We start from the raw sequence: 10,672 nt of genomic DNA, 5'->3' as shown, positions 1-10,672 counted from the left end.
CAAAAAACACAAATCATTCAAATTATGATAGCCTTTCTCCTCTCGATAAACTGAATCTCTCGTTGGCCCGAGTGAAAAATTGACTCTTGGAATATCTTCTCTTTACGATAAACTGAATCTCTCATTGGCCTGAACAGTGACTCTTTCAGTGAACAAAGTAGAGAAATATGACTTACAATATTTTGTTGTTTCAGCTTCTGTCAGATACACTAACTCCACAAAAACTCACTAACATTCAACACTACTGCTTGCTACATTTCGGGAACCGACAGAGAACAAACACTGTTCTTTCTTGAAGACTTGGAAACCAACTAACTATATCTTTTTTCTCTCCTCAATCTCGCTAAACTTTCTCCCACACACTTATCCCACCTTTTTCAATCTCCGCCAATCACAACTCGTCACAATTCCCCCATTTCTTCATTTCGATAACAAACAAATTTTTACCTATAATTATAAATTTCCTAAAACTTATTTACAAATACTATTTTTCTATAAATCTTAAAAACTAATAAAAACCTCTTTCTATAATCCTCTATTGTCTTTAATCACTACACTAATGTATTTGTAAAAACCCGTTTCAATTTGTCTTTTGTTTCACTTAAACTTATGCGGGTTACTTAAGTATAACAAAGAAATGATTGATGTAAAGCTTACATTTTGTTTGGTACAGGTAATTCAAGGATTTAATAACTTTCCTTCTCCGAAATGTTTGTTGGATATTATCCTACTTATCTGAATTATTTTAATTTTTTGTTGAACTTTGAAATATTTTAACCAAACCAATATTTTCTTGATTTTACATATCATAACAATATATATATATATATATATATATATATATATATATATATATATATATATATATATATATATATATATATATATATATATATGTCTTTTCGTTCTTTGGCCAACAGGTGAATGAGAGGGGCGCCCGCAATCACCACGGTTTATGTGTCCTATAGGCGCTGACCACATTCAGCAGGGGTTTCCTCTGTGCCTTATTCAGCATAGATATTTGGCACAGAGGCTCGGTTTGACCGTGTCGTCTCCATACTGGAAAGACAGGTCCGGCATCTCCCTCGGTCCCTTTAGTATGACCACCTCTGTCTTCGCTACTGCAAGCTCAAGGTCTCTCAATCGCTTCCAGGCAATCACCTGTCTAAAACATTTCTCTACGGTGCTCACTACGTCCCAGTAAAAGTCGCCGACCACCAAGATGGCCAGGTCATCGGCGTATGCTACCGCGGTGCAGTCGCGCCCGAACTGTAGGTTTAGCACGCCATCATATAGGATGTTCCACAGCGTCGTGCCCAGTACAGACCCCTGTGGAACATCCGCCGTCAACCTAATTTCACCGCCCGTAAATGCGACGCGCCTATTGGACAGATAACTCTTCACTATATTTATTAAGTAACTCGACAAATTGAGGGCCTCCATCCTGCGGACTATATGTCCCCAATTTCCCGAGTTAAACGCATTCTTGACATCGAACATTATAGATACCGCCCATCTCCTCCGGGTGGTCCTCACACCGTCCGCTATGAACTTAATAGCGTCTACCGCCGATCTGGTTCTCCTAAATCCGAATTGCCTATCAGAGATGGCGTTAGCAGCATCCAATTCTGCTTATAGGCGGTTCTTAACTACGTTCTCGTAGAGTTTGCCTAGACTATCAAGGAGGCAGATCGGTCGATAAGCACTGGCCTCTTCCGAATTCTTTCCGGGTTTCGGAATTAAATGAAGACGGGCCTTTTTCAACACGTCCGGAAAGGACTGACTCATGAGGAGCTGGGACAGTATCCCCTTGACCAGCTCTGGCTGCGCGGTTACCAAAATCTTAACAGCCTCCGGCGGAACGCGGTCCGGTCCCGGCGACTTACCAACCTTGATCGCGTCCACTACTATGGTGAGTTCCATGGAGGGGACGGCTTCCGGGTGCTCACATGCGACTGGTTTGAAGAGCAGAGCAGGCTACCTGGGGAACAGGATGTCCGCGATGTCTCTTGTTCTCTGCTCGGTGAGTCTGTATGGAGTTTCGACCCTGAGGGTCTTGGTGGCGATACGGTAGGCCTCCACCCATATATTCTCCTCGAGCGCCTCGCACAGGTTCGTCCAGCACGTACGCTTAGACCTTCTACGCTATCACTTTATTAAGATCCTTCTTGGCCTGTTTGTACGTGTCCCTTGATTGAGGGGTTCTGTCCCTCTGTGCGATGCGTCTTAGTCTGAAACAGTTCTTTTGAATTTCTTGTACATCATTGTTCCACCAGTACGGGACCGTATACGGAAGCAGGCTGCGCCTCGTGCTCGCCGCATGCGCGCGTATCATGACCCCTCTAAGGCTATCAAAGTCCTGGACCTCCTCGCGGAGATCCCTGACCCTGTTGTTGAAGGTGGCCTTGTCAAAGTTCACGACCTTTCTGCCGCTACCGATTGACCCCTTGGAGCCGATCTCATATTAGATATACTTGTGGAACGTGAATAGATTTTCATCCAACACGTCCCACAAGGTGACCTTGCTGGCATACTTGTTCGACACCAGCGTTACGTCGATATGGGTGCGCGAATCCCCCCTCTCGAAGGTATGCTTGCCGTTGTTAGCGGTAACCAGATCGAGAGTGGAGCTCCACTCATTTCATATCTCTCCTCTACTGTGGTTCCTTGGGAACCCCATAGAACGGATTTCGCATTCAGATCTCCAGTTATGACGAAATCCTTTTCCACCACAGCCATTTCAACGATACTATCCACCCTATCCTGGTATATCGTCATATTGACGTTAGGAGAGATGTAGCAGGCCACGATAGCCACATCAACGAGGTTGATCTTTACTACACCCTCCTTCCTTGTAATTTTTTTAACACCCAAGTTCTTATTGATAAGGTGGACAGCAACATCGCAAAGCGAATCGGGCACCCACCCAAACTTTTTTGCGATATTCTTATTGGGTTCTGGTACGATAACCAGATCCGGCCGATGTCCAAGGCTTTCGCATAGACCAGGTCGTGCGCCGCCTTGGCTCTACCCACATTGACCTGAAGGCTCTTGATGCGCTTACCAACCGTCGCCGCCATCGTGCTGAAATGTCTCTATCAAGTGTCCATGTTCTCCGCACCTGAGGCAGTGCCCCGTACGGTCTGGTCTCGAGCATTTACTTACGTCGTGGGAGAAGCTCCAGCACCTCTGGCACATCCTCACCACGTATCTCCCCTCCATTGTCCAGTAGTTTCCTCGCCGCCTGGGTGCTGAAAACCAGGGTAGCAGCCTTCGTATCGCCTCGCATGGGGCAGATTTGTGTAATCGCGAAGTTGGGCTCCCATGTGCCCACTTCTCGACAGATCGTCTTCTTTATCTGCTTTCGCTGCCATCCCTCTAATGTGGATGACAGCTTGCCGCTCATTGCCCGACATTTTTGCAGTGAGCCCGCTGTCTGTATGTATAATGGCGTTCTTCAGCGAAGCTGCTGCTTCCTGGTCCTTATCCTCTTATCCATTGTTATGAGAAGCCCTCCATCTTTCGTGCTCATGAGGCTTTGGATAACCCCCTTAGCCTCTATGCCACCCACCGCCTTCTCAACTTCTTCCAGGAGCTGGGAGTATGTAGCGTCTTTCTTCTTCACGATAAAGCCATACGTCGGTCTATCGCGGCGAGTGGCCGTCGTATGGACCATTACTTTCGTAACTTCCGTCTTGTGGAAGATGGCTTCTGCCATCTTCTTCTGTTCTTTGACCGGTAGATAGCTTACGTGGTGGAGGGCCACTGTGTACCCCGCATTGGTACCTCCCCTTACCTTTACCAGGGCATCCCACAGCTACTCCGGTATGTGACTCCGTACCTTTGTAATCTTTTCCTCTGTGGTTACCCTCTTCCCGGTATTCCTTATCGTGTATGACAATTCCAGTTCATCGTATACGCCCTTAAGTGGAGCTAAGGCTGGGTATCCGTCTCTGTAAAGTCTCTGGACGGAGAAATTCATGTTGGGGTCGTTTTGCTCTGTGACTACCACCTTCACGCTGGACTTTGTGTCCACCGGGTTCCCGACCTGTATTATTGTCTTTCTAAATATCCTCTCGAGCCAGTCAAAACGGACGTGCCTCCGAAAGTCCGCGTACTTCTCTACACCTTCGAGACTCGCCACTTTAACGGCGCCGGGGGGACCGTGCCAGGCGTCCGTCTGTGTCGATGCCTCCGCCTTCTGTGACATCCCCGGGTCAGTTTGTGTTCCCTTGTCCGAATCGGATTTTGAGGTTTCCTGATTTTCCTGGTTCCAACTGGATTTGTTTCCGGTGTAAATCTCCCCAAGGAGATTTACAACCTTCCACTTCGTTACGCCTTGTAACCATTTTTTGCTAAATCTCAGAACATTGTATCCAACAATCAGAAGATCTATTATCATTCACTACCTTTTATACCATCATTAACACCTAAATTAATACAAACACTAAAGGTTATTGACAATATAAAAATAGCGACAAAAATTATCAAAACTATTTCATCTTTATATTCCAAAACTAAGTATCCTATAGACAAATTCGATAAAACAAATGTAGTATACAGCATTATTTGTACTCAGTGTGAAGCTGAGTATGTTGGTGAGACCGGAAGAAATCTTTCAAATCGCATTATTTCTCACAAAAGTGATTGCAGAATTAAAACACTATCTTGTGATTTGGCAGAGCATGTAATCGATAAAGATATGAATTATATATTATGGATTTTGATAACATTAAAATTTTATGTAGTGAAAGTAATAAATTCAAAAGGACTTTTTTGGAAATGGTTTGTATTAGCAAAAGTGATAATAATTTAAACAAAAGATCAGAAATTCAAAATCTAAGCAAAATTTATAATTATATTATTTCTTTATAATTTATATATGAAACTTGTAAAATATCACATTTTGATTTAATTTTCCATATATCTGTTACATTTTTTCAATGGTGAATAAATCTTCTTCTTATTTGTTAATAAACAAAAAAGAATTTTTAAACAAAACTTTATTTTTGTCAATATAATTGTCAAAAATAAAAATTTTAAGTTGGCATTTATGACATTGAGGCTTATTTGTAATTGGTCGCTATTTTAACTTATTTATAAATTCAATTGTTTTTGTGTTAAGAAAATTTTTTCAAAATTTCAGAGAAACATTTATTAGATAAGGACATTTTTGTATTAATTCTTTTTAAAATGTATTAGCAGCATTTTTATTAACCATACTAATTTTATTTGGCGAGTTAATAAAAAATTTTTTTCTTTCTAGTTCAACTTTGTAAGATATTTTGCCTTTTTTAGCAGCTCTTGATAATAATTGTAAACACAATTGAAAGCTCGAGATAATAAATAGTTAACCAATAGCTCCTTTTATTGACTCCAACCCATCCAAAACATTTGTATATTTTTTCCAAACGAGTCACAAGTACTTCTTTTTTCTTATTATATATATATATATATATATATATATATATATATATATATATATATATATATATATATATATATATATATATGTAATGAAATTATAATTTCATCACTCTAGACACAACCACTTCTGTCATCTTTATATTTAAAAACTTGTCACTAGGCGGTAAAAAACATCGATGTTGAACATCGATGGTAACATCGAAGCTGAACATCGATAGTACCGAAATATCGAAAAGAAAACGTCGATGTTTTTACAAATGTTGAGTAATGTGAAAATAATAAACTAAATAAGTATTATATAAACGTGATTTAATTGCTGAAAAACGTGGTGTATGCGTAATGATCATCATCAGAATATTTTTCAAGAATACAGCAATTTTCATTTCTACTCCCTGAAATTGAAGAATAAAATGGAATTGGAGGACTTGTTTTGAATATGTTTTAGTTATACAATAAAGCATCTTAAAAACAATAGTTACTAGGTTTATTTCATTAAAACAGTGTAACCTTAACCTAATATTAAACAATTAAAAATTTAGGCTTGATAGATATCTTAAAGACAACCAAATTATTAGAAAAAAAAAACAAATAAGTAATATATTAAAATTATAAGCCCCAATAATGCTTATCAATATCTTGTAAAAATAACAGTTTTGATAGCAGCTTTCCTTTTATTCTGTTTCGTTGCTGGGTTACTGTTTGGCCAGCTTTAGAAAAGAGTCGTTCAGACGGTACGGATGTGGCTACAACTGCTAAATATTTATGTGCTATAATTGCCAAATTCGGGTACGTAGCTTTATTTTCTTCCCACCATTTAATTGGTTCTACTTTTATTGATAAAACTGAGCTTTTTAAATAAAGAGATAACTCAGATGAAGGGGCAGATGTTGATATTTCTTTTGTGTTTTCAGGGATTAATCTTGAATGATCTTCCCATAAATCAAATACTTCGGGTATTGCTAAAACAATTAAAATTTAGATTAATTATCATTCAACAAATTAAGACAAAAAAATGTTTACCTGGTTCTTTTTCTTTTTGTTCATTGACGATAGAAAAGCTTTGTTGAGAGACGTCCATTTTCAGTTGCAGTTCCTCTTGCATATTTTGAACTGCTTTTGCACAATCTAATGGAGAAGTAAAATACATCTTCTTAAAGCGAGGATCAAGAAGCGTGGAAACTGATAGTAAATGAACTTGTTCTGCCATTCCAAAACGTTTGTTACATTCTCCTAAGAGAGATTCTTTTAATTTCTTCCCAATTTCGTATTTAGGTGTACTTCATTCAATTTTCTTCTTTATATTAAAAATCATTGGAACGACGATGCTACTAGTTGTGTATTTTTCACCAGACAGTTGTTTTGTAACAGTTTCAAGGGGAAGCAATATATCTTGAACCTTTTTTAGCTCTTCTGCTTCTCGAGCATTAATCATTCCTGGTGCTGATGAATGTCGATTGACAATTTGATAAATTATATCTCTTAATTCGAGAAATCTAGTAATGGAATTGTTGGTTGTATCAATGTAAATCTACCCGTTCTACATCAATATCGTTCGATGGAATAAAAGTCCAAAATTATCAACAATAACTTCTATTCAAAAATTACAGGCAGTTTTAAAATGAAATAATTCTAAAGAATATATCGGTGGTAAGTTCACAAAGGTACTGATTTTACAATCTTTTAAATTAATATAAACATGCCACGGCTTCTCCGAAATAAAAATATAATCAAAGCGGGAAGTCGTTAAATTTAATTACACATTCTCGACGTGAGATATAAACATAAAAACCACGTCGCCCTAATATCTAGAATAAACATCTTTTGAGTGCGTCTTATGCTTAATAAGCAATAATACTCGACTTAAGCCATAAATAATAAAATAATCTACTGAGTGACTCTGACATCCTCCCACCTGAGGCAAAGTTACAATAAGAAACGTGACTCACAAACAATCAGAGACAACAACATAAAAAATAAAAGAAAACCTACTACACAAGAAACAGAAACAATAACACACAAGAAAATTAAAACATTCTACAAACTAGTTCATAAAAAAGTCAGTATATCTAGCAGATGTTTTAACCTTACGCCCACTCCGCGTAACGTAGCGCGTATCACTTTTGTGCGTTTCGGGTACTCTGCTTTTAGACACTCCCGTCTTCGCGTCATCACACTCGTTTGCACTTTCAACCGCGCGCACCTCAACTTCTTTCCACTGGGCTCGAGAAGAGATGCCTGGGTCGTTGTTTCCCTCAGAGTCCAAGTTGTTCGAATTGCCCTCTCTTCGGATAGAATTGACTGTGCATTCCAAAGGGTATAAGCGTTGCACACAAGTCGCACTTGCTTATCTTTTCCAGGAAGAAGTTCGACTACTCGACCAAGTGGCCAATTGATTCGCTTATCTTGATCATTGCCAAGCCAACCAAGACCATGTCTCCCACTTTAACTTGTTGGCTACTTCTTCCTTTAAACCATAACTTTAACTGGCCTAAATACTCGTTGCGAAACCTTCGTCGAAGATCATCAACCAGTTTTTGTCTGTACACCACTTTCCTAGATAGAGCCTTTTGGTCAACAGCATCACAGTCTGGAACCCCACTCTCTGTCTGGTCTCTAAGAAACATCATGGGTGTTAAAGGTATCAAGTCGTTTGGGTCATTAGAAGAGGTAAGTGGCCTTGAATTGATGATGGCTTCGCAATTGCAAATTACCGTCATTAAACTTTCGTAGTCTAGCGAGGCCTGTCCTAACACTTTGCGCAATAACTGCTTCAAAACCCCCACAAGTCTTTCCCAAAATCCTCCCCACCACGCGGCCGTAGGAGGGTTAAATCGCCATTGAATACGTTCAACACTACTGCTCTCGGCGATTTTCTCAAAGCCCACTCGAAGAAAGGCATTTTCAGTACCAACAAAATTGGTCCCATTATCACTATAAATAGTCTTTGGACGACCCCGTCGGGCAATAAAGCGTCGTAAAGCCTGCATAAAACTAACAACCGATAATGCAGTACAAAGTTCAAGGTGTACGGCACGATACAGGGCATATGTGAAGAGGCATACCCACACCTTTTCCCCAGTCCTCAGATATAGAGGGCCTGCGAAATCAACCCCTGTTATTTCAAACGCGTTGGCATCTCGAACACGATCAACTGGCAATGGAGGTGCACTCACGATAAAAGGTTTGGCATTTTTTCTCTTGCACACGACACAATTGGAAATTGCAGATTTTATAGTCCGACGTCCTCCTAGAATCCAATAATTTGACGTAATCTGCTGATAAGTTCCTGTGTCCCACTATGACATGATTTTAAGTGTTCTCTGAATATAAGCTGATTGACCAAAAAATGTTTGGCAGGCAAAACTATGGGAAATAGAAAGCTTTTACAGTCGCTTCTGTTACTGATCCGTGACTTTAGTCGAATTAAGTCATTTTCATCTTTGTAAACGTTCATGCCACATAGTCGTTTATCGTTCTTATCGCAGAAGGACTCCTTTTGCACTATACGAAGAACAAAAATTTCGGCTCGGTCAATTTCCTCGGAGCATAAGTGACCTCTGAGTCGATCTTTATTTCTTGAGTTATGAAGAAATCGGAATATCCATGCACACATACGGAGAGTCTTCAGATATTGGGAAAAGTAACCAAAATGCCAATCATCTAATGACATCTTCGAATGCTCATCATTAATTAATGTGGCAACCAATTTGACCTTCCTCTCTTGATTGATCTCATCTTCATTGTAATCCAGATCTACTTGAGGATCAATCGCCAGGTCCTGATAAAGCCATTGTGGCCCCTCCCACCATCTTGATTCGAGTAACTGCTTGGCTGAACAACCCCGCGATGGAAGGTCAGCAGGATTCAGTCTACCAGGAACGTGGTGCCAGTTTTCACCATGAGATAATTTCCGTATCTCTGACACACGATTCCAGACAAATGTGGACCATTCCTCGGGTCTCCTTATCCATGACAGTACGGTGGTCGAGTCACTCCAGAAAAAAGATTCCATTTCAATGTTGAGGCTTTCCTTGACAGTAGTATATAGCCTTACACCAATCACCGCAGCCATTAACTCCAGACGAGGTATTGACAGCTTTTTTATTGGGGGTACCCTTGATTTAGCCGCTAAGAGATGTACGAATACATGCCCGTCCCTAATTCCTCTCAAAAATACCACAGCGGAAGAGGCTTCCTTGCTGGCATCGCAAAATGTATGAAACGTCCAGTGTTCTGCTTCCTCAGTACCAGCGTTTATCCACCTAGGTATCTTTATTGCATTTAGATAAGAAATAAATAAATCTTTAATTTCAGAAACTCAGTTGTGTTACTAATTATCAAAAGGAACCTTATAAAACGACATTTTTGGTCATGGAAAAATTGAGATTCCAATTCGTAATACTAGGATCATCAGACAGTAAATCAAATGAAATCTGTATTGCCTCAATTGAGACTCCAGATGGTCGTATTTTTGATATCCCAGACGAATTTAAGCAGGTAAATAAACACACATATATATCTAGATCCAGTACATTTACAAAAGTAAAAAACTCATTGAAAAAACGAGGTCTAAAACGAAATGTATGGATCCCATTAGATGATGAATTAATGAAGATTTATTTGGATGAAGGTAAAAATTTACAATTTGGTGATCAGTATTTAGAAGAAAAACTATAACCAGCTGCTATTAGCTATGAAGATTTACCAAACATTCAAAATGTGGGGAAGTTAACAGAAAAGTTTTTAATTGAAAAATTTTCCATTAAAATGCCAAATGTTAGACAATGGATGGAAGAATTTGAAAAAGAATGTGAAAGGTTTGAAATTTTAAATGATGAAGATAAAATAGAAAGTTTGAGACATCTACTGGAAAAACAATGTTTAGATTGGTATGGTAGTATGGTAATTAAATATACAGTGAAATCAGATTGGAAAACTTGGAAAACAAACTTTTGTGATACTTATGACAAGAAAGGTTGGTCCCAAATAAAATATGCTTTTACATTCAAATATCAAACTGGTTCTCTATTAGAATATGCCACAAAAAAAGAAAGATTATTATTAGAAGTTAATAAGTTAATTGACAATAATACACTAATAAACCTGATTGTGTTAGGTTTACCAGAAAACATCATGAACAGACTTGATAAAGATTCACTGACTTCAACTACTCACCTTTTCAGTGAATTGAACAAGAATGAACACTTAGCAAATAAAGAAAGTGAAAAAGTATTCTTACACTATA

General features: G+C 39.0%; 1 protein-coding gene across 1 annotated transcript; it reads right to left on the bottom strand.

The window, feature by feature from the left end:
* Positions 1 to 7,796: 7,796 nt before the first annotated feature.
* LOC140451113 (uncharacterized) lies at positions 7,797 to 9,499 on the bottom strand. Its single transcript, XM_072544842.1, has 2 exons — positions 8,830 to 9,499; positions 7,797 to 8,674 (listed from the first exon to the last, which is right to left on the bottom strand). Exons 1-2 carry the CDS (start codon positions 9,497 to 9,499, stop codon positions 7,797 to 7,799), a joined length of 1,548 nt encoding a protein of 515 aa, XP_072400943.1.
* Between the last annotated feature and the right edge of the window lie 1,173 nt (positions 9,500 to 10,672).

This window comes from Diabrotica undecimpunctata, chromosome 9 (assembly GCF_040954645.1).
Source record: "Diabrotica undecimpunctata isolate CICGRU chromosome 9, icDiaUnde3, whole genome shotgun sequence".
In the NCBI taxonomy this organism is placed as follows: domain Eukaryota; kingdom Metazoa; phylum Arthropoda; class Insecta; order Coleoptera; family Chrysomelidae; genus Diabrotica; species Diabrotica undecimpunctata.
Note: the sequence above shows the minus strand (reverse complement) of the source record. Positions and strands in the feature narration are given on the sequence as shown.